Source organism: Saimiri boliviensis, chromosome 9, assembly GCF_048565385.1.
Source record: "Saimiri boliviensis isolate mSaiBol1 chromosome 9, mSaiBol1.pri, whole genome shotgun sequence".
In the NCBI taxonomy this organism is placed as follows: domain Eukaryota; kingdom Metazoa; phylum Chordata; class Mammalia; order Primates; family Cebidae; genus Saimiri; species Saimiri boliviensis.
In genome coordinates, this window is record NC_133457.1 from 54,784,271 (window position 1) to 54,809,460 (window position 25,190).

At 43.1% G+C, this 25,190-nt stretch overlaps 1 protein-coding gene and 1 non-coding gene across 6 annotated transcripts in view; one reads left to right on the forward strand and one right to left on the reverse strand.

Moving 5' to 3' along the window:
- Positions 1-25,190, reverse strand: part of EPHB1 (EPH receptor B1) — a 623,986-nt gene that overhangs the window by 422,257 nt on the left and 176,539 nt on the right. Inside the window, exon 1 of one of the 5 annotated variants that reach the window (XM_003930944.4) lies at positions 7,010-7,573. The exons of the other annotated variants lie outside the window; for them this stretch is intronic. Coding sequence (XP_003930993.2) covers positions 7,010-7,067 — 58 coding nt within the window. The 5' untranslated portion in view covers positions 7,068-7,573. Of the gene's footprint in view, positions 1-7,009; positions 7,574-25,190 lie in introns of those variants that run through there. 5 annotated transcript variants of the gene reach the window in all.
- Positions 23,196-23,297, forward strand: LOC120360880 (U6 spliceosomal RNA). Its single transcript, XR_005577281.1, has one exon. It is a non-coding gene; the product is annotated as a U6 spliceosomal RNA (small nuclear RNA).

Genomic DNA, 25,190 nt, shown 5'->3' on the forward strand with positions numbered 1-25,190 from the left:
CACCAGCAGGGTCATTATAGTGCAGTGAAGTGCCCCCAGATCTTCAGCGTTGGGCAAACTCCCACAGAGCTAACACTCCATGCTTGCTGGAAATGTTTTTTCTTTACCTAGAAGGCTGAGAGCATAATGAAACATACCCATTTGCTAGGTTGTGGAAATGAAATCTTCTCATTCACAAAGTTGGAAGTAACTTACAAGCCAGTTACAGTGAGAGGCATCTGGCAGATAATGCTACATGGTACCAGTGGGTGCCATGACCCCAATCCTGCCTACAACCGCTGAACAGGTCTGGATCTGCTTCTGGCCAGTGGGGGTCTCTAGAGCACAGTCTTCCTCACAGAGGGCACTAGGCTTTCTCACGGAGGGCACTTAGCCTTCTTGATATTGACTAAGCTCACTCTTATCGATCTCTGATGCCTGAAAATCAGATCCCAGGGTGCCTCCTACAGAACCCCTGCCAGGTTATGAGGATCCATGCCCCACCCATGATTTGCTAGAGGGTCACCATGCCTCAGATTGGACTTTATCTGCAATTGTCAACCCCTGCTTCTACCACTGCTTCTACCCTGGGGTGTGCACTCACTCCAAGTCCCTGCTACTCTCTCTACCATCACAGTCCTTTCTCCAGTCTATTCAACAATGAGAAAACAGGCACAAGGAGGGAGAGAGCTAACCATGCACTTGTTTGCTTCCAGTACTTAAAGTCAGACAGAAAGTGGTTTTCCATCAACAAAGAACCACCAACCGGTTACCCTCCAGGCCTCCCTGGGAAGTGTGTTCCCATCTTTCTAACCCCCAGGGAAATGATCAACGAAAGCCAGCAAGGTAGCTCTAATACATCAGATACCAGGGATCTTCGATGGGGCAGGTGGTCCTGATCTCACCGATCAATGCCCCCCACCCAAGCACAATCAAACACTGTGACCCAAGGGTCACACTTATAGCTGCCGCTGGAAATGGAATCTACAGAAGAAGCTGAAGAATTTCTCATGCAAAATTTTGCTTTTAAATATGAAATCTTTCCCAAGGCATTACTTTATTATTACAGTAATTTCCTCAGAAGGGCAGACATCCAATGCTCTTTCTCCACCATCATTGGAGACATGGAAATCTAACAGAAATATTCAAGTTGCTTAAGTGTCTAGTGCAGAAGAGGGAGATATAAAAAGAGCTCTTCCAAAGAATGCAGACTCTTGGAATCCAGGTGCAGGAACACCACCTCGACAGTCAATGGAGGACAGGTAAGGGTTCCGTGTGCCCCCTTCCACTGCCTCCAGAAACACACAGGGGTCCCAGCTCCATCTCCTTTGTGGATACTTCTCTGCTGATCATTTCTTCTTTGGGAGGGCTGGTCATGGAAAAAATATACTAGTTCTTATGAGAAAGTGTGCTGCAGGACAGGTCTCCAGCCCTGTGTCTATGTGTGTCTAGGAGTGGGGGTAAGAGGGTAGGAGGAAGGTGCAGAGAGAGCAACATGGAAACTAGAGCTTGACCTGCAGTACTGAGACTGCCTGAACATTTTGCTCATCTCTTCTAGCATGACCATGGAAACTTAAGTCCCCAGTAGCCAATGAAGTCCCCAATGCCCAACGGCAGAGTCAGCACTAGAACCCTTCCCACCCCTGGATTCCAGCTGATATGAATCTTTCTTCATGTAAAGCCTTCAAAAGTGGTGGAGTACAGAGGCCAAAAATATAGACTACAGAGCTTGACTACCTGGGTTCAAATCCAGGATCGGCCACTTACTGGCTATGTGACCGTATCAAATTACTTAACTACACTACATCTCGGTCTTGGCATCTAAAAAATGGGAGAGGAGTTGATTATAGTAATACCCACCTGATAGGCTTTGTAGGGATTAAGTGAATTAGATCTCATCAACAGTTTCCAAACATACTGGAGCCAGATTGTTTGTATCTGAATCACTGGGGCCCCTTGTTAAAACGCAGACACCCAGGCCACTTCGATTCAGGAAGTGCAGAGTTGGGCAAGCCCCACTAGGATTTCTGGCTGCAGCCCGGTCTAGAAACATTCCTCTGGGCAGTGTTTCCAGGAAGCACATATGCCAGGATCTTCTGGAAAGCCCACTTAAAATGCTGATTTTTAAGATCCATCCAAACCTGCTGAGCTTTCAGGATTAGGACCCAGGAGTCTGTAGCAAACTGCCCAGGTGACATGCAACCTGAAATCTGGGAACCACTGTCTGAGCTGATACTCCCCTCTTTGGGCTTCCAAACTTGCCCCTACCTTTTGCCCATGCTAAAAAAAATACTATGCCTCTAAGCCTCTGTGATACTAGGAACATTTAGGGATGAGCTATATATGATTTTTAAATTTAGTAGTACAAATGTATCTTTGATTTTAATAGCATCTTACTTTCTTTTTAAACTAGTACAGAGTGTGTCCTTATGTTGGCTATTACTTATCCCTACTCCTATAGTTGGAATAAGTGGGCATCATGACCCATTTGACAAAGAAAGGCACTGTGGCCGGGTTAACAGGGTAATTTTTCCAAGCAACAGAGTTGAGAGATGAAAAGCCAGGTAGAGGACTCTGGCTACATGATCTTGCTATCTGTCTCCACTCATGTTGATTCCAGCCCCATCCTCATGGCCACACCTCCCTCCTTCCATTGCTCCAAGTTCACAAAATTTATTCAAGCAACTAAAGAACACATAGTTTCTACTAAATAAGAAGTACACATTATATCCAGAGGAGGCAGTCATGGTTCTGTCCTGCATCCCCTCGCACCGCCCTTCTTCTTTGGTCCTATTTGCTTTATCAAAAATCACTTCTTAATGGGTAAAATTAAGAGCCATACCAGTCGCTGCCTCATGGGCTTTTCTCCTGGGTCATCGGTACCCATTCTTGTGAGAAAACAAAGCAGGGGCTCTGAGATCTGGGTCTGTGTTGCACAAGTCAACAGAAGGCAGAAGGGGCTGGAGCCGAACACTGTGTGACCCAGCAGGCCCTCCCCATGCTCAGGGGCATCATGAGCTGCTGGCAGCTATGCTCCAGAAACTCGGAAGGTTTGAGCTGGGGTTGAGTCTGGACCTCTGCAGTTGTTTACATTGCCAAGACTTTTCCCAAGCCATTGCCCAGAGCTGCACTGCCCTCCCTCACCAGCATTCCATGCATGGCTTGAGCAAGCAGCTCCACAAACACTGAGTAATGGTGATCTTTCCACCATGCACAGAAAATAAAATCAGCTAATACATGGAATTTTCTCAAATTTACTTTTCTTTCTCAGACGTTTTTTAAAAGATCTTTGGTGCCTGCTACTGCTCGTAGGCTCAAGCATGTTCATCGACACCCAAAACAGATGCACACACAGCAAACAAATATTAACAGAAAATGCAGCAATAGCCAATGACTGCCTACCTAGCCTTGCAGCCTGTTGAAGACACGTGGGCTTAGTTTGGGGTTTTCTGCCACAAACCTGTAATGGAAATGTAACTGTATCCAAAATGGGTAGAGCGAAATTCAGTGCCTAGCATTTCATGTTGGGGCATGACACAAAAGGGAACAGTAATTTAGTTGTATACTCATGCATCAGCAATGCCTGCTGTGAACCCACTACTTGTCAAACCTTGAGAAATCTAATACCCAAATACATGTGGACATCCACGGGTGCCAGGACCAGAACTTCACTCTAAGCCACACCAAAGAGCAAGTCTCCCGGGAGTATTCTCAGCCATTGTGCCACACTCGGAGGCCTTCTGCAGGTGCATGGGTATTCCTTGGACATGGGGAGTGGGATAGAGAGAATACTACGAGCAGTTACCAATTCCAGGTTGCTGCCTGCCAGAAGGGCCAATGTGCTTAGTCCAGGGATACCTCACTTTGAAGGTGGGTGTCTGCTGCTGTAGAAGAGGCTCCAGAGAAGCCCAGGTTTCCAGGTCCTATCCCAAAGGGCACAAGACAAGGAGCAGCTCAGAAAATACAAGCAGTTGCCTTCGCTTCACAGACACCAGCAGCCCATTCTCAACAAGCTCTCAAAGCAGGTGGGAAAAGACACTGGCGGGCTTGAAGAGGCAGTTGTTTGTCAGGACGCTGAGCAAAGGGGCCTAGCTTTGTGTCTAGAAGACAGGACGATGTCAGCATTCTTGCCACCACAGCCTGACCTACTCCCTTCTGAAGACAGACTTAGCTCCAAGCAAACCTTTTGCCTGTAGTGGCGTCTCTCTCCTCACAGAGCAGAACTGGCCAGAAATGTGTGAGTGTCGGGGGGGAGAGGAGAAGGGGAGCTCTCTTTCAGTCTGAGTTTCCTACACCCTAAGCCAACAGTCCTGCCTAATGATGGGAATTTGAGCCCCCTCCCCTCCTCTGCCCCTCTGGCCAACAACCAGATGCTGCCCTCCCTCCTTCTACCCAGGCAGGGGATGTCATAGGGTCCTGCTTTCCTCTGGCCTCCTCTCCTCACCTGACCCATGATTGTCACTGTCCCTTTGTCCCTGCCCTGGCCTGGGCTGAGGGCCTGCCTGGCCTCAGAGCAATTTTTCCTGGGTGGCAAGACCCCACTGAAAAGCCCCCGGACACCCCAGGAAAAAGCAACAGACACATGAGCATCTGAAATCAGCAGGGAGAGCCGCCCCCTGACCACAGCCGAGTTTGGGAGGGATCTGCTGTCATTGATCCACTTTCTGATCATTATTCCTCACTCATCACAAACCAAATAACACTGGCCACAGCCCAGCCAGGCAGGCGGGAAGGCGGCTCCGTGTGTGGTGAGTAGAAAACGAGCCTGCCTGTGTTCATTCTAGGAGAGGAAGGAGTGAATGTTGTGTAATATCCCTGCGAACTGAGTAGGGATCAGGGGGCTGCTTTAATATTCTGCTGAATGTGGTGTTTCTTTTAACCCTTGCTGGAGAGAGTTTTGGCCCACAGAGTCAAGCTCCTTCCTGCCAGGCCACTGGCAAAGTTTCCTGGCTGGACCAAGAGAAGGCACAGCACCAGGGGTAAGTGGCTCCGGAAGGCCTGGGCGTCAGAGCCCCGCATACCTGGCTGGGCTCTGACACAATGGCACCCGCGGGCAGCCTCCACCAAGCAGGCAGGGATCTCTGGCTAGCCAAGAAGAGGGGCAGGGAGGATACTGACCACGTCCTGATGCCTGCTCTGTTTCCATTCATTTGCTCTCCTAACTATTTCGCTTGCATGCACAGGAACCCAATGTCAAGACCACGCTCCCCAAAGTGGGCACCCATCTCCTCTCAGAGACCCAGCCACTGAACCTCTGCAGACTTGAAGAGCAGCGGCCGGACCAGCCTCAGGCCGGCAAGACGCCGCCCCAATGCTGCAAGTTCAGTCTCTAGTCTCTAATTGCCTTGACAAATGCGCTCACCCTGGGCTTTCCTGCCCAGTTTGGGGGTATATATCCCCTTGGATTTCCAATTTCAACTGCTCCCACATGTGTCTCTCAGTAAGTCAAACCCAAGCATCCCTGCACCAGGGTGTTGACGGCGCTCCACAAAGCTCCAGTGCCTGCACGTTCCAAAAAGCAAAGCCCTCCTTGCTCCCCTCCCTACAAAGACCAGCAGCCCCTGAGGGCAGCGGGAGACAGAAGGCAGAGAAAAAGCCACCTTCGGAAAAGCAAGCCAGAGCTTTCTAGGCATTAATCGCCGCACCCCCCACGCCGCCACCAGAACAAATGCGGGATGCAGTGGTCTTCACCAAAAGGCAAGGGAATCTTAGCCGTGCCTCAGGGCCCGGAATAGCCCCCCAGCTTCAGTTCCAGAAGGGCAGCGCTTTCCAGAATGGCGGAGGACACTAAACCATGGTGTTTGGGGGAGTTTCCACTGGGCAACCGGTCAGTTTCTCGAGGCAGAGGTAACAAGCAGAGCGAGCTCCCAGATGGGAACGTGGCGTGGGCGCCAGGAGCTGAGTCTCCTTGGCTTGGAAATTCCCAGCGGAGTTCCACCCGGCGCAGGACACCGGGAAGTGGGGCCGCTAGCTGGAATGCGACAGGGCACCACCCCTAGAGTTGGTTTTCTCCCGGCAACTCTAACTCCGCTCTCCCTCGGAGCTGTGTTCCCGGGAGGCTGCAGCGACCGCTGCTACGCTGCGAAGAATGGGGGCGGAGGAAGGGGCGGGAGGCGGGGAGCTGGGCCGGGATTTCCCACAGGGATTCACGAGCACTACGGCGTCCAGGCTCCTGCACTGGGCACGGTGTCTTTGGAGTGCGCTTTCCCAGCCAGCCGGGGGTACCGCCAAGTCTGAGCTGGCAGAGTGTGACACTGTCCGACGACTCCCGACAGCCGAGTCTCCTTTCCCGGGTGCTGGAGAGGCTGGGAGCCTTTAGGTAGGACCGACCACTCACCCCAGCCCACTCCTGCTCCGAGGATCAGGAGGCAAAAGGGTGTCCACCTCTATCCGACTGACCCTGGAAACGTGCAGAGACCACAGCGCCCGGACCACCAGACTGTTCCCCAAGGGTATGGGCAATGAACTCGAACCCTCTCCTTCGGCGGCCACTTGCAGGGTACCAGAGCAGAGCTTCTCCAGCCCCCGCCCACAGCGCTTGCACGCCAAGCAAAGTCCCCGAGCCCGTGGACTGGAAGCTGGGGAAAAGGAGGTGGCGCGCAGCTGCTCAGAAGCGCATCCGTGCCTGAGAGCAGACGGGCGCCGGTACTCCAGGAGCCGACGGCCAGAGGCGCCCCTTTCTCCCCAACGCCCAGCTCTGGCTCTGCCCAGAGCTAAGGAGCATGCACCGCAATGCAGCGGGCTCCGTGCTCTCTAAGCGGGGGCTGAGGGAGAACAAGGCTGCCAGGGAGTGCCGAAGCCAGGAGACTCAGCGAGCCAGTTTCGGGTGCTAAGAGCCAGCCGGGGGCGCGCTGGTGGGTGCCGCCCAAGCCCCGCGCTCGGCTGCGGCTGAGGCTCCCACACCTCCTTGCCCTGAGTCCCGGGACGCGGGCACCGCGAAGCAGCCGGAGAAACCCAGCGAGCCAAGGAGCACAGCAGTCCCAAGGTGGCAGGCACCGGCAGCCAACTTGCTCCGTGGAGGGTACGTTACCTTCCATCGCGGCCACTGCGGATGCCAGGAGGAGCAGTAGCAGACAATCCAGGGCCATAGCCGGCCGGCGGCCCCCAAGCCGAGCCGGAGCGCAGGCGGCAGCGCGGGGAGAGCGCCGCGTCCCGGGGCGCCGCTGGGCTCCCCGCGGGTGGCTTCTCGGTATCCTTTCGCGCCCTCACCGGGACCGGACTCCCCGGAGCGCTGCGTGGGCGTGGGCAGGAGTGTGCGCGCGTGGGGCGGTGCGGGCGCGCGTGGGTGTGGGTGTGCATGTGTGTGTGTGTGTTTATGAGAGAGGTGGGTGTGTGCGTGCGTGTGTGAGAGAGAGAGGGCGAGGGAGAACGAGCCTGGGAGAGCGCGCGAGAGCGAGTGCGTCCTGGTGTCACATTGCGAGCTACAGCGGAGCCTACGGGAGGACGAGCTGGCCAGACTGACGCGGGAGGGAGCGGGATCCCCCACCATCAGCTCTCTCCCCACCCCTAACACCTCCCGTCCAATCAAGGAATCAAACCTGCAAAATTCCCCCGGCCAATCAGGCGCGAGCACCTCCTCACACTGGCATTGTTAGTTTAAGAAAAACTTTTGCTTGCAAGGCTGCGCGGGAGGGCTCAGAAGGCGCTAGGAGGGGTCCGGGCTCCCCCTCGTGGTCCTCTCGGAGAACCGCAGCGGCCCGCCCAGCTCACCCTGTCCCCACCTATGGGGCCCAGCGAAGGAGCTGGGGAGGCCTGGTGCCCTTACATCCCACCCAGGACTGGATGCGCTTTAAATAATAAATGAGGCTTCTTTCATCTTCTCTGAGACAAGGGCACCCTGCCTGTCCTGTTTAGAGCAACTCCAGGGGTGCACTCCTGTCTCTCCTCCTGAGCTCTTGACTTTCTAACAGATTGGTATTTACTAATCGATTTTATCATGGGTCTCCCCCTTATTAAAATAGGGTCACCATTCTTGGGATTCTTGCCTATTTTATTCACTACAGAATTCCCAGTTCACAGAACAGTGCCTGGCCCATGGGAGGCATAGCGCAAGTCTGTTGAAAGAATGCTTACTATTGAGAGAACCTGTGGGTCCTTGCTCCAGGGTCCACTGGCCACCGGACTTGCTTCCTATCCAACGTTTCACAGTTCTTTTTCTGCAGAAGCCTCTGGTTCTTTAGTGTTCATTTCCCAGTGCATTGTGAACTTCCACAGAGGCCCTGACCCCAGAAGACAGCTCGGCGCGGTGAGACCAGCAGTTACACCGTCAGCTATAAAACAGCACAGCTGTTGTGCAAGGCGAGGTACACTGTTGTCATGGGCCAGGCCATCAGTGTGGGTGGGAAGGACTTAAGCAGTGACCCAGAATGCAGCCTTGGAGACAGGAGCAATTCTCCTAGGCTCAGCTCTCCACTTTACCTTCCTGTTTCTAGAGATGGTCAAGGATTCTAAATCAGAAACTCACCTTGAGGCTGTTATATATTATGCTGGACAAGAGCCCTTCCCTCCTCCCCGACCCCACTACAGACCCAGTGATGGTCTGGTCCTATAGGGTCAGGGATGACAGTTAGGTCCCCCTCCTCCTCCTAGGCCTCTCACCTTGGAAGCTCCGAGCCTTTCCTCTGGGCTGTTAATGAGTTAACAACAGACAGACATGATGGTTCTCTTTTGGATGACTCTCCTTTCTGGACTTTTCGAAATCAGATGCCGGGCCTGTGTGTCTAGCCTCTCCTTTGCTGGGACTGCTTCCTCTCCACCACAGCCAGACTCAAATCCCCCAATCCTGACAATTCTTCCCTTCCCTGGCTCTGACCCAGGCTGCCTCCCTCCTCCCCTACCCTCCATCCCACCCCACATCTGCACCTGAAGGGAGGATGTCCTCTACCTCCACATTCTCATCATCCACCTGAATGCCATGCCAGCTGCCCTCTGCACCTCCACACCATCCACTGTGTCCTGATGTCTCTGAAGCCACCTGCTGTCACCCTGGGGAACAACCTGCTCCTAGTCAGCCATCATCCTCCCACAACCTCAGCACCCACTGACATTGGTGTCCAGTAGTTCTTCTGGGGCTCTGGCCCCAGTTTCCGTGGTCCTGCTTCTCCTCCTACCTGTCTTGCTACTTCTTACTGTTCCCTCTGTTACCCATTCAGCTCTCAAGAAGTATCCCCCGAAACTCCATCCTTGGAGCCTGTCCTCCTGGGGTACATGGGCAACTCCTTGGCAGCTTCACTTGCTTTACCTCCAGCCATCCCCTCATGGATGGACAGGTGGATGGATGGATGGATGGATGAGTTTCATACTCCTCCTTCCCCTTTCACTACATCACAGTCACTTGGTAGGCATATATGGCAAAGCCCCCACTCTGTCACATCCTCCTTATGACCTTGTCCCATGCCTCTGCATCTGACCCAGTGTCAGCCCATACTACCCTTCCCTGGACAACTGAAGTCTCTCAGTGACTGCCCAGCTTCCCTCCCTCCCCTTAATCCTTCCAAACTCTGCTGCCAAACTCATCCTTCTTAAGCCAAGCTTGATCTTATCTCTTCTTTGCAGGGCAATCTAGCGGCTCCTCACTGTCTGCTGAAGAGAGACTGCCCACTCTAGTATGACATTCAGACTGCTCTGTAAGCTCCCTGAAACCTGTCTTCTCAGCCTAGGCAGACTCTGCTGGTCTTTCTCTGGGCCTAGGGTATTCTCTTGCCATCCCCACACCCACACCCAGGCCAGTCATGTGCTCACTCATGTATTCAGGCAGGCCCTGGTCTATCTGTGGGAACACAGTAGACAGCCCTGTTCTGAGGGGGGCTTACCCTCTGGTGGAGGGATGGCAGTAATAAGCAAATAGGCAGTGGCATGTCAGGTGCTGAGGAGAGCTCTGGAGAATCACAAAGCAGGAAGCAGCGAGAGTGTGACAGCGGCCAGTTAGACATGCTGTGAAGACCTTCTGTTTACTGAGCACCTTCTGCAAGTACTGTACTGGATGTGTATTTGCACAACCAAAATGAGTTGAACTGAATTTCCTGCCCACTATTTCTACCCAAATCCCACCTTTCCCTGGAAGCCTTCTATTCTGTCCCTCTTCGCCATACCCTTGTGTTACACTTCTGTGGGTAATCAATGTCTCCCTCAGACATGGCTGAAGATAGAACTGACCATTATCCAACTAACTGCAGAATGTCACACCTGCGAGCATGCTTGGAGCCCACCAAGTACAGGGATTTCAAGTAGAACCCTGCTAGGGACTTTGAACTTGTACCAGGATAATTACAGGAACATCACCAACTAGGCCCTCTAAAAATATTGATCCCTAGGCCTGTCGGTAAAGATTTTAAATCAGTAGGGATGAGGTAGGTCTATGATATGGGTTGGCTGTGTCCCCACCCAAATCTCATCATGAATCGTAGCTGCCGTAATTCCCATGTGTCGTGGGAGGAAACTGGTGAAAGGTAATTGAATCCTGGCGGTGGGTTTTTCCCATGCTGTTCTTGTGATAGTGAATAAATGTCATGAGATCCGATGGTTTGATAAAGGGGAGAAAGGGGAGCTTCCCCCCTACCCCTGCACATGTTCTCTCTTGCCTGCTGCCATGTAAGACGTGTCTTGCTTCCTCTTTGCTTTCCATCATGATTATGAGGGCTCCCCAGCCATGTGGAACTATGAGTCAATTAAACCTCTTTCCTTTATAAAAACAGTCCTGGGTATGTCTTTCTTAGCAGTGTGAGAACACATTAATACAGCATACAAATATGATTTCATATCCTCCCCCTCCCAATTGACTCTGCTGCACCATGAGGCTTGGAAGCTGCTGTTCTTGATCCCGGAGCTTACAACTGCCCTGAGGCTTCCTTAGAGGATACTCAGGTGGCAAAGTATGAGAGTGGCCAAGGAATTGGGGCTTCAGACCTCACCTCTGTTCCAGTAGCTTTTTTATCTTTTTACTGGGCATCTATATTAGGTTTTATTTGAAAGAATTGTTCTTCAGCAGGAAAAGAAGGAAGGAAGAGAAAAGTAACAGGAATTCAAGGAGAGGATTAGATTGGGGTGGAGTAGGGAACATTAATTCGTTGATGACTTCTAGAACACGCTGATGGCTCAGGCAAGAATATTGTCAGTTTGGGGCTGCTTGTTAATTTCCCTAATAACACAAGGAATTGACTTTTCTTGGGCACGTTAAATATTAATTCAGCTTTGCAGAAGATTGATCTTTCTCTAGCAATGGGTTATGATTTGTAAATATCCCTGAAGGCACCATTGGTTTGGGATTCCAAGCCTGGGTGCCTCTTTTCCCCTAAAGCATCTCCTTGGCAATAATTTTTTTTTTTTTGTCTGATGTCAAACGCTCGCTGATTTTCTTGATTAATCACTCAGCTATTTGATATCACTAAATCACTCTTTCAAAGCGACAGATGCTTGCTGCTAAGGCCAGCAGCCGAGGGCTCTCAGGCACCCAAGGGTGACTGAACTCTTTTACTAAGATTCAGAGGCCCATCTGACCAGAAGGTTTTGGGGCAGTCAACCAGTTCACTCCCTACCTCTGAACAGTTTTGTGTCTAAATATTTGGAAAGCACTTCTAGTGAAAGCAATTGCACAATTTCCCATGATAATTCTACCCAGTATAGCTGTTCTGTTAGAATTTTCCTGCTCACTTATAACCCACATCACATATATATATACCTTTTCTTCATTCACTACTTATTAGTAAAAAGGGTACACAAATAGCATCCATCCTGAGGATGATCATACACATGTCTTGTACATGAGAAGATTTTGTTACCACATCCTATTCTTTCCTTTTGAAATATTCCTTTAGTGCATAAATAAAAGGTTCAGTTACACACTCCATGACCCAGGTAACCTTTAATTAGAACAGACATATTTTCATCAATTCTTTTTTGAGACGCATGTGGATCCTTTAAGATTTATTTAAAACACTTTAATATGGATAGTAGGCAAATAACAAAAAGCTTCCTTTCCCTCTTTTGTGCTTTCTCCCAACATTTAGTCAGCAGCAATTCTGTGCCCATTGCCTGCGAAGTGCTAGGGACCAAGTGATGCCTGGGACCCAGCTCCTCCCTTTAAGGATCTAATGGTCTCCAAAGGGAGACGGGTTTTAAAAAATGAAATGTATGATGGGACTCTTCATCCAAAATGATCTCTAGCTAGAGGTCTTCAACAAGCCTTTCCTTGCTTCTCAGGACAATACCCCAGCAAATCCAGACAAATATGAAGACTTATAAAACAAGGAGAACAAATACTGACAGACAACCTAATTGCCAGGATGTGGAAGGTACTGACAATGCTCATAAGGTACATCAAGCTGGATTGAGAAAAATCTATTAAGCATATGTATGACATATGTCACGTTCTTTTTTTTTTTTTTTAAGAGAACTTGCTTTAAAGACATAGCTAGGAAGGCATATTGTAATTTCCTCTCTCTAGATACTTGACTCAGACTCTCCAGATATCTACACTAACCAGAGCATGGAGTAAATATCTATCATCACCACTGTTGTTCAGTTTCAAGCCAAACAAAGAACAGTTGCTCTGGTCATCCTCTCCTTTCCTTAGTGTCTTTTACACTTAGAAGAGCTTAAAAATGAGAGAAAGAACTGGATAGATGGATCGGCTGATGAAGACACAATGCGTTCTTCAGGTAGAAAACAGTTAAGAGGCCGGATCAGTCACGGTAATGACTGTACTGTGACACTAGAGCCTGCTGACCAGAGTTTTTCCTGGGATATAGCAGGTGAGAGCACCAGAGAATTGGGATGGTGGCTGGAGAAAGATGCTACCTCAGTAGAGAAGACACACACTAGATGAAGCCTATTGGCAACTGGCAATTAAGCATTGCCGTAGGTTTATAAAAGTGATTCAGCCATCAAGCAAGTAGATGGCTAGAGGATCCAAGGCCAATCTGCTCATCCTGCCTACCAAAATACACTAAGAATTAATGACTTTTTCCCTTATCAAGGAGGAGTGAAGAGAAGTCAGGACACTTCAGGGATCTATTAGAACACTGCAAACCAGGAGCAGGAGCAGCACCTTCAAGACCCAGATGAGGGGCATCCCTTTGAAAATGACATTCTGTACAATCTGGAGACATTTTCAGGAACCTTCTTGGCACACATGAAGACACAAATTCAAATATAGAGAAGCAAACTTATGAGAAAACAGGTTAAACAGAAAAGACAACAGAATAAAAGAAGAGGGGAGGAGAAAGGGATAGGAAGGGTTTTAAGGAAGCAAAAATGCAACGTCAGAATTAAATTCCACATCCGTCAAGAGTAGATTGACCATTGACTGACCACACTGGTCAGTCAAGAGTAAATTTGTTGCTGCCGAACATTAAATGGATGACGTGAAAGATGAACAGGAGAAGCTTCCAAAGAATGCATACAACATGAACAAAAAAGAAAAATGGAAAGAGAGAATACAAAACAAAAAGAAGATAGAAAATAGAGAACCAACTTACATAAAATTGTGCTAGTTGCTTGCAAGGTACTAGGGACGTTAAAGAGTCCCCAGTGAGTTCCCAGAAGAGTTCAGAGTTTTTTAAAGAGACCAGAACAAATGCTGTGAAAGTAATGACAAAGCTATGAAAGCATAAAACTTTTCTTAGCTGAATAAAGACCTAATAGTCACATCTAGATGTTTTTGAACCATATGGTTTTTTTAAAAGCAATTTTACATCTGTTCAAGAACACACACAAACAGACACATTCATGGCTCCATAGAAAAACAGGATGCCTACAGTGGAACAGATATCATGAATTTCAGAACACTACATTCCAGGAAAAAAAAAAAAAAAATGAACCAAGAGCTATAGAGTTTGGGTTTTTCTTGTTTGTTGGTTGGTTTGGTTTGGCTTTTGTTAGCAACAGCATTTTTAAGAGGGAAAATTGGTAACACAAAAAATATGTATCTCCAGCAAGTTGAAAGCAACAAACACTTTTAGTCACATTTTCAGGTCTCAGAAAATTTGTAACACTTCAGAAAAAAAATTACTTAAAAATATATTCCGACTGATAAGATGAAGTTTGGTGTCAAGCAATAAAATCAATTAAAATAGAAGCCTAAATATTTGCAAACTGCTTTTTAATGTTTTCTTTTTAAATTCATCCTGCATAACTGCAACTTTGTACCCTTTGACCTATAGCTCTCATTTTCTCACCACTCTACCTGGTAACCACTGATCGGGTCTCTGTTTCTATGTATTTGACTTTTAAAAATAGATTCCACAGCTGAGCATGGTGGCATCGGCTCATGCCTGTAATCCCAGCACTTTGGGAGGCCAAGGTGGGTGGATCACCTGAAGTCTGGAGTTCAAGACCAGCCTGGCCAACATGGTGAAATCCCTGTCTCTACTAAAAACACAAAAATTAGTCAAATGAGTCAGATGTGGTGGCAGACGACAGGCCCCAGCTACTCAGGAGGCTGAGGCAAGAGAATCACTTGAAGCCGGGAGGTGGAGGTTGCAGCGGTGAGCCAATATTGTGCCGTTGCACTCCAGCCTGCACAACAAGAGTGAAACTCTTGTCTCAAAAAAAAAAAAAAAAAATTGATTGTGACTAAGATGATACAGTATTTTTCTTTTTGTGTATGCTTTATTTCACTTAGCACAACGTCCTTCAGGTTCAGCCATGTTGTCATATATGGCAGGATCTTCTTTTTTAAGATGAACAATATTTCTGTGAGTGTGTTGTGTGTGTGTCTGTGTATCACAGCTTCTTTATCCATCCATCCATTGATGGACACAGGTTCTTTCCATAACTCAGCTATTGTGCATAATGCTGCAGTGAACATGGGAGTGCAGGTATCTCTACAAGATTCTGAGGACACTTCCTTCCAACATAAAAGAAGAGAGATTTCTGGTTTACATGGTACTTTTAATTTTTTGAGCAATCTTCATACTGTTTTCCATAATAGCTACACCAATTTATCTTCCAACCAAACAGTATATAGGGGGTTCCTTTTCTCCATGCCCTCATGAACACCTGTCTCTTGTTTTGTTTGATAACAGCCATTATAACAGGTGTGAGGTGCTATCTCGTGGCTTTTATTTGAATTTCCCTGATGATTAGTTGAACACCTTTTCATATACCTGCTGGCCACATTTATGTCTTCTTTGAAGAAATGTCTGTCCAGGCTATTTGCCCATTTTTAGTTGGGTTTTTTTTTGGGGGGGCTTGAAGAGTTTTTTGGGGGGTTTGTTTTTCTTTGTTTTTACAGTGAATGGTGTGAGCTCTTTATATATTTTGGACATTAATCCCTTAAAAGACATATAGTTCATGAATCTGTTCTCCTAATCTGTAGGCTGCCTAGTTTGCTGTCTGGTTCTTTCGCTGTGCAAAAAGTTTTTGATTTGATGTAGTCTCACCTGTTTATTTTTACTTATGTTGCCAAAGCTTTTTGAGTGATGTCCAAAAAAACTGCTGCCAATGCTGATGTCAAGGATCTTTTTCTTTATGTTTTCTTCTAGGACTTTGACAGTTTCAGATCTTATATTTAGGTCCTTAATCCATTTTCAGTTGATTTTTGTGCGTGGTATAAAATAAGGGTCCAAATGTTTGTCTGCATGTGGATATCCAGTTTTCCCAACACCATTGTTTAAAGAGACTCTTTTTTCCATTGTATCTTCTTAGTGCTCTTGTCAAAAACTAGTTGACCATACATGCTTGGGCTTATTTCTAGGCTTTCTGTTTTGTTCCACTGGTCTGTGTGTCTGTTCTTAAGGCAGTACAAAACTGATTTGATTACTATAGCTTCGTAATATCATTTGAAATCAGAAGGTGTGATGCCTCTAACTTTTTCTTTCTTAAGATTGCTTTGGCTCTTCGGGGTTCTTTCATGGTTTTATATGAATTTTAAAATTGTGTTTTCTATTTCTGCGATGAATACCATTGGAATTTTGACAGGAATTATGTTGAATCTATACAATACCTTGGGCAGTATGGACATTTTAACAGTATTAATTCTTCCAACCTATGGACATGAGATATCTTGGCATTTATTTGTCTTTTTTCAGATTATCTCATGAATGTTTTATAGTTTTTAATGTACAGATTTTTCACCTTTGCAGTTAAACTTATTTCTAAGTATTTTATTCATTTTTTTACGATTGTAAATGGGATTTTCTTGATTGCTTTTCCAAATAGGTTGTTACTGGTGTAAATATATGCAACTAACTTTTTGTATGTTACTTTTGTATCCCTTTAAATTAAAATAAAATGTAAAAAGTAGTCTCCATAAAGAATTGTCACATAGCTAAAATTCTAATTATTAAAGCCTAGATCTAATAGTTTAAATTACATTAATTAGGACAAAAGAGAAGAATAATATGGGGAGAAGAAGAGCAAAGCTATTGATATCCCTTGTTAGGAGGAATTCAGACTTAGAAATACTGATTTAAAATAGGTAAACTTGGTTTAAAAATGGTTTCAAATAGTTTAAGGCTTTTATAAATATACTCTGAAGAAAGATATATGCCTTTGAAAATACTGAAGAAAATAAAAACAAAATATAACTCCTATTTTAAAAATCATTGTATTTATTTATTGTTTTTAGAAGCCAGGCTGTAGGGACAACAACAGCCAGGGACCTGCTACCAGTCAGAGCCTGATGCCAACTCCCATTAAAAAAAAGAAAAGAAATTGAAAAAATACAAATAAACAGAAAGTTTCTATTTAAGCATAAAATTTTGTTAGAAATTACAGAAATTACTTCCAATAAGAAATATGAATGAACTGGATCAGGCACAGTGGCTCATGCCTATAACCCCAGCACTTTGGGAGGCTAAGATGGGTGGATCACCTGAAGTCAGGAGTTCAAGACCAGCCTGAGCAACATGGTGAAACTCCATCTCTATCAAAAATACGAAAATTAGCTGAGCATGGTGGCACAAGTCTGTAGTCCCAGCAACTCAGGGGACTGAGGCAAGAGAATCGCTTGAACCTGGGAGGTGGAGGTTGTAGTGAGCTGAGATCATGCCAGTGCACTCCAGCCTAGGCAACAAAGCAAGGCTTTCTCAAAAAAAGAAAAAAAAGATATATGAATGAATTGAATCTTGATTAAAAGATTAAAAGCACTTTGGGCTAAAAAAAAAAAAGTGTCATTATGTATCACACCTCAAAAGGAGAATAAATGGCAAATGAAAAAAAACTTTCATTTGTGCTGTTATAGACAAAATAACCCACACAACTCTTAATAAAAACATCTAGAAAAATTCAATAATGTGTAAAATGGTTTCTTGTGAATGTATTGCAGAGCCCATAAGAAGTATCGCCAAGAGCACAGAAACAAAGAGGTACAAAAAGCCAGAATAACGAATCTGGGAACTTACACTGCAGGGATTGATCCCCAATCTGGGAAACAGAATGACCTGAATTTTAATAGATACACAGGTTGGAAACAAGGTTTTGAATGAATACAAGGCAGAAGGTTGGAACTAAGACAACTGCATAAATCTGAAACTTTAAATTGCAGCATCTCCCTTAGAAGAATGGATGAAAGGAAACATTTACTCACTGTCCTAAAGTAGAACAAGGATGCTTGTGGCTCTTGGCTTGGGCAGAGTGGGTAAAAAAAATTATCTCCCCTCAGAATTCTTATCATAGGCCTTCACGCATATGGATTTCGAATTCAAATTTATGCTACTTGAATAATCTCAGATCTCCCAAGCCAAGAACTCCACCGAAAAAAAGCAGTTATAAGTAGATAATACCCTGGGAACATTAGGGGAAAGAAAATGCAAGAGGCACACAATCTCCACAGAATTCCCAAAACAAGATTAGACCTGTAATATAGGACTACTAAAAAAAGACTTTTAGATATCAGTATTTTAAATAATAAAGGAAGACAGTATAAAAAGAATCTATAGATTTGGGAGAGAACCACACAGAACAGGAAAAATTTAAATAGACATTGAAATTAAAAACTAAATGGATAGGTGTAAGATTAAATATTCTTGAAGAGTGGTTTACTGAACTTTGAAATAATTTTTCAAAATTAACTGTAATGTAACAGAAAAGCAAAGAGATATAAAATCTTAAAAACCATTAAAATATGGGTGATGCAAAGAAAAGGCTATAATAATTTATTTAATACTTAGGAGAAAATAATAGAAGGAATGGTAGGATAACAAACACTTAAACAATGGCAGATAAATTTCTGAACTGACAAACAAATGAATTATTCAGATTCAAGAAGTGCAGATTTAAGAAGTCCTGAGCAGAATAAACAACAACCAAAAAAAATCCTAACTAGACAAATCATAATGAAACTTCAGGACACCAAAGATAGAGAAAAAAGAAAACAAAAACAACCTTGAAAGCTATCAGAGAGAAATGACAAGTTACTCACATGAAATGACAATTAGACTTCTCAGCAGCAAGATGTACATATAGAAAGAAAATAAAATTGTATCTACAATTTTAAATTCTAAAATTATATATATCTAAATTCCTATATCCAGATAAATTTGTATTCAAGACAAAGGGCAAAACAAAACTAAAGACATTGTAAAGGAAGACTGAGGAAATTTACCACCAAGACACTATCTCTAAGAGATCTACTAAAGGAACTATTTCAGGAATGAAGGTGATAATTCAGAAGAGCAAAGTTAGAGGAAAGTTTACTTGTTTACCCAACGGCAAACATGTGGGTAAATCATTCGTGTTCCTAAAAACAAGATAACACTAAAATATTGAATAACAGCATTTAAGATGGCTATTGGAAAGCTGAAAGTTTTCTAATACATTGGTACCATTCTGAAAGCAAGCAGAAATACTGAATAATTTTAGATAATGTCAAATCAACCATACTTTAAAATGTTCAAGGTGACCACTGCTAGATAAGCAGAGGAAAAGAAGAGAATTAATGAAAATTAATCAGTACAACAGAAATTGGGGGGGGGGGGTGGAGCATAGTATATAGAAAGCACAAACTGAGATAATGGAAATAAATCTAAAATTATTAGCCATCAGAATAAATACAGCTTAAATAAACTCATCATTTAAAAGACAAACATCGGATTGGTTAAGAATAAATCCAGTTATATACTGTTGGAAGAAACACATCCAGAAACATAATGACTCACATGTGTTCAAAGTAAACAGGTAAGAAAAAAATACCAGGCAAATATTTTTTAAAACTGAGCTGATTAGATTAATACCAAACAAAACAAATATTAAGAAAAAAACATTAATAATAAAAAGGATCATTACGTAATAACAAATGGAATAATTCTTTTAGAAAGACAATAAATTCTGAGTTTCTATATGCCTAATACATACCCTCAAATTATATAAAGAATAAAAAGGCAGAATCTCAAGAAGATGTGGACAAATCTATCGTAAGAGTGATTTTAACATAACTCATTTTGTTATTTATAAATCAGGCAGATGAAAATTGGTAAATGGAAGAAAGCAACAATTTAATTTAATTTAGTGTACAGAGCCCTATCCAATCACTAGCAATTATACTTTCTCCAGTAGATGTAGAACAATTGCAAAACCTGACGACTTGCCAGCCAAAAAGTAAGGCTCAATAAAGACTAAACAATTTGTCACACAGATCATATTCTCTGACCTAAACACAATTTAATCAGAAATCAATAATCAAAGAAACTTTGAAAAATGCATTTAAATAACCTTTAAATGAGGAATCATAATTAGGTACTGAAAAATATTTAAAATTTGATAATTATAACACTACCGTTCAAAACCTTGGCATGCAGCTAAAGTGATATCTACAGAAAATATATACCTTACCTTGGAATATTAGAAAGAATATTAGACTAGAAGAAAATTGGTAAGATAAATATGTAAACACAGCAATGAAAAATAAATTATCATCAAGGCCCCGCATCTCAAAGCTTACTCACTGAAAGAAATAAACTAATAAAATACAAAAAAGCTCTGACAAGACTGTGCTAGTTTGTAAGAGGTGAAGTGGAGTGTTTAACGGAACAAGACAAAAATAGTGTTATGGATGGAGAAGAGGGCATACGGATAGAGTAAAACTTCACAACAGTAGAAAACACTGTGAACCATTTGAATGAAATGGCAATTTTTCTTAAGAAAAAAATACAACATATCAAACCTGCTCACAATAAAAATTAGAATATTTGAGTAGAGCAATTATCGTGAAATAATTTAAATCAGTAATTAAAAATCTACCCTCCAAAAAAAGAAACAACATTAAGTCAAAAGTTTTGTTAGTGGGTTCTACTCCAGACACTCAAGGATGTATTTCCCAAATTACGTTAGGAAGCTGATATAATCCTTGTCCCAGATTGAAAAAGTCGTCTAATTTTAGAGAAATCTATTGTCTCATTTACTGATTCAAGGACTATATATATATATATATATATATATATATATATATATATATGATCATCTCAATAGACACAGACAGAATAGATTATTAAAACTCAGAACATTTTCACAATTTAAAAAATACTTAATAAAAGAATAGAAAGGGACTTTCTTATCTGGAGACACGGTATCAATCCAAACCCCAGAGAAAACATTACATTTCATGGCAAAACATTGAAAGCATTCTCTTTTAAGTTGGGAAGAAGAAAGGGTGCCTCCTCTCCTTGTTTCTTGTCAGCCTTTTACTGCTGGTCCTAGCTAGCACTGTGAGACATAAAAAAGAAAAGAAAAACATAAGGAGAGGACAGAACGAAAAAAAACTACATCGGGTCACAGACAGCAAGATTTTGTAGAAAACTCAAGAGACTGTACAGACAAATCATTAGACCAAACATAAATCATTAGCAAGTTTGTTAGTTACAAAGTCAATATATAAAAATCTATTGTTTCCTTAAACATCAGCAACAAATAAGTTATTTTTTTAAATTACAGCATTTTTCCTTCTACTACTTTTATTTTAGGTTTCAGGGGTACATGTACAAGTTTGTTATGTGGGTAAATGAGGCGTTGTGTATGAATGACCCATCACCCAGGGCAGCAAGCATAGCGCCCGATGGGTAACCTTGTAACCCACCACCGCTTCCTGTCTTCCCCACTTAAGCCATCCCCAGTGTTTGTTCTTCCCATCTTTGCATCCATGTGAATAATACAGCAATTTTTATTCCCCTTCTTTTATCCCTGATTTTTATTTATTTTTATTGCATTTTAGGTTTTGGAGTACATGTGAAGAACATGCAAGATTGTTGCATAGGTACACACGTGGCACTGTGATTTGCTGCCTTCCTCCCCTTCACCTGTATCTGTCATTTCTCCCCATGCTCTCTCCCCCCAACTCCCCACCCCCCCGCTACCCCTCCCCTATTTCCCCCCGACAGACCCCAGTGTGTAATGCTCCCCTCCCTGTGTCCATGTGTTCTCATTGTTCAACACCCACCTATGAGTGAGAACATGCGGTGTTTGATTTTCTGCTCTTGTGTCAGTTTGCTGAGAATGATGGTTTCCAGGTTCATCCATGTCCCTACAAAGGACACAAACTCATCATTTTGAAGGCTGCATAATATTTCATGGTGTATATGTGCCACATTTTCCCTGCCCAGTCTATCATCAATGGGTATTTGGTTTGGTTCCCAATCTTTGCTATTGTAAACTGTGCTGCAATGAACATTCGTGTGCATGTGTCCTTACAGTAGAACGATTTATAATCCTTTGGATATATACCCAGTAATGGGATTGCTGGATCAAATGGAATTTCTATTTCTAGGTCCTTGAGGAATCGCCACACTGTCTTCCACAATGGTTGAACTAATTTACACTCCCACCAACAGTGTAAAAGTGTTCCTATTTCTCCACACCCTCTCCAGCATCTGTTGTCTCCAGGTTTTTTCATGATCGCCTTCCTGACACCTTACACTAAAATTAACTCCAGATGGATTAAAGACTTAAATATAAGACCTAACACCATAAAAACCTTAGAAGAAAATCTAGGCAAAACCATTCAGGACATAGGCGTAGGCAAGGACTTCATGACCAAAACACCAAAAGTATTGGCAACAAAAGCCAAAATAGACAACTGGGACCTCATCAAACTCCACAGCTTCTGCACGGCAAAAGAAACAGTCAGTAGAGTGAATCAGCAACCAACAGAATGGGAAAAAAATTTTTCAGTTTACCCATCTGACAAAGGGCTGATATCCAGAATTTACAAAGAACTAAAATAGATTTACAAGAAAAAAACAAACGAGCCCATTCAAAAGTGGGCGAAGGATATGAACGGACACTTTACAAAAGAAGACAAACATGAGGGCAACAAACATGAAAAAATGTTCATCATCACTGGTCATTAGAGAAATGCAAATCAAAACTACATTGAGATACCATCTCATGCCAGTTAGAATGGCCATCATTAATACAGCATTTTTAATGGCAGTAAACACTCTAATATATCTTGGAACAAATCCTAAGTTTTTAAAGGCCTGTACAGAAAAAAAAATATGTAAAACATTATTAAAATACAGAAATGAGGCAAATTAAAGAATAATAAAAAAACTTTATGAAACATTTAAATAACTGGAGAGGTATACTATGTTTATGGGCGAGAAATCTCATGGCTATTCTCCCCAGTTTTTCCTATAGATTCAAGGCAAGTACAAAAAAAAATACCCATAATATTTTTGAAGAATTTGACAATTTGACCCTAAAATTAAAAGGCAAAGGCAAGAATAACGAAGACAATTTTGAAGACAAACAGAATGGAAGGCCTTGCCTTACCAACTATCAAAACTTACTATAAAGCTACCATAATTAAAACAATATGGAATGATAGAGATTTAGGATCAATGTATATATGAAAAATCCATGTCAAGGGAACCATTACAAAGTGGTGAGAAAGAATACACTATTCAATAAGCATTGGCGAGACAATTTGAAAAATAAAATTAGATTCCTTTCTCATACAAATATCAATTCCAGGTAGACTGAAAACCAATATTAAATGGAAGACTGCATAATATTTTTGCATATGACATAGGAGAATAGCTCAATGAAGTGGGCTGTAAGGAAGAGAATTTCATAAACGGAACACAAGAAGCACAAACTATAAAGGAAAACACAGATATACTTGACTAACAAAATGAAAACTTTAATGCAAAAGACTCCATCAACATAGTTAAGCCGTACAATGAGAGACAATATCTGCAACTTAATTTTAAAAGTATTAGTATCTAGAATATGTAAAAAATTTCTATAAATCAGTATGAAATAAATGTGTCCAAAACACCCAAGTGCTCACTTTGACAACACATGTACTAAAATTGGCATGATACAGATTAGCATGACCCCTCTGTAAAGGTAACATGCAAATTTGTGAAGCACTCCGTATTTTTACACCATATACAAAAGGATAAAGGCTGTATGACTCCACTTATATGAAATATCTAGCATAGGTGATTTCACCAAGATAGCAAAGTTACTGGTTACCTGGGGATGGGGGGCCGGGGCAGAGGAATTGGGAGTTATTGCTTAATGAGTATAGAGCTTCTGGTTAGAGTGATAAAAGGGCTTTGGAAGTAAATAGTGGTGATGAGTGTGCAGCATTGTGAATTATACCATTAAAATGACTACAGTGAAAATTTTATATATTTTGACTACAAAAAAGCACCCAGTGTTAAAAAGGGTGCAAAAGATTCAAATAGGCATTTCAGATACAAGTAACTATGAATAAGTTAACAATAGCTGAAAAAAATGTACAACCTCATTTGATAATTGAAACAATACTGAGAAAATGCTTCTCACCCACTGATAGGTAAACGTAATAAAGTCAGACAATAGCTAGGGTTGGTAGGATAGAGAGCAGCAAGAGCTGTCGTAAAATGCCAGTGGGAGTGTAAATTGCTTTAAACATTTTGGATAGGAGTATGGCATCCCTCAGTGAAGTTTAACATGTGCTTCCTTATGTGCTAACTAGAGTTAAGTACAGGCTGACATCATAAAGACACTAACAATAAATGGCTTTAAAGAAGTTTCTCTCTCTCACATATCAGTTCCAAAGTTTACGGTCTGGTCAGTGGGACAGCTTTGATCCTTACGGGTCATTCAGGTAATTGGTTCTTTCTAAGTCGGTTTCTGCAAAATCTAAGTTGGGTCACCACCATGTTTTGGTTTTGTCTAGGTGGAAAACGGAAGAAAGCATGGAGGAGGTACACCCACCACTCTAAGGCTCTGATCCTAACCTAGCAGAATAGAAAGCTGCTTAAATTCTACTAGTGAGGATGTAGTTACATAGCCATATCCAACTAAAAGGGAGGCTGGGAAAGGCAGTCTAGATGAATGCCCATGTGTAAGATGGGGAAAATGAATTTGGGCAGACAAAATTCATTTTGGTCAGTCTCCACTATACCTAGAACTCAGCAATTTCATGACTAGGAATACCTTAGCAATGCTCTTGCATGTGTATGCCAGGAGTCAGCCCTAAGAAAGCTTAGAGGCTCAGACTTCCTAACAGGAAAAAAACAAGAAATAACCCAAATATCCATCACTGTAAAATAGAAAAATCACGGTGTATTCTTATACAGGAGCAAAAATGAGTGAATTATTGCCACACGATCAGAAAGGATCACGAGATAATTCTAAGACAATATTTAGCTGAGCTGTAGGGACTTGGGTGCCTGTTTTATTATTAATATTTGAACTGTGTATTCATATATATGTATGTATGTATTATTTTGTATATATTTGCCATAGAAAAAGTACCTCACCAACATAAAATCGATATAATTTTTCACACAACAAGCTGGTGAAAGCAAATGTTCACTAATACTAAATGTAGACAAAGATAGGGATAGCAAAAGTATGAATTGTAGAATAAATTTTTACTCTGTAGGGCATTTTAGAATGATCTTCAAAAGCTTAAACAGGACACATCTATAAATTACAATTTCACTGCTCAGCACCAATTTAGAGAAACAAGCATGGAGCCACAGAAGACCACAATGTGCAAAGGTATTCAGTCTAACAGATCTTAAAACAACAAAAAACATTGAGAATAACCTAGATGCTACTTAAGCCATTGACTAAACTTTAGTCATTGTCATTAAGGCAGTGACTAACCTATGATCCAGCCATATTACCAAATATCATGAAACAGTCACAGAGTGATGTGAGCCTGGTACAGGGGCACACGCCTGTAATCACAGCACTTTGAGAGGCCGAGGCAGGCCAATCACCTGAAGTCAGGAGTTGGAGACCACCCTGGCCAACATGGTGAAACCCTGTCTCTA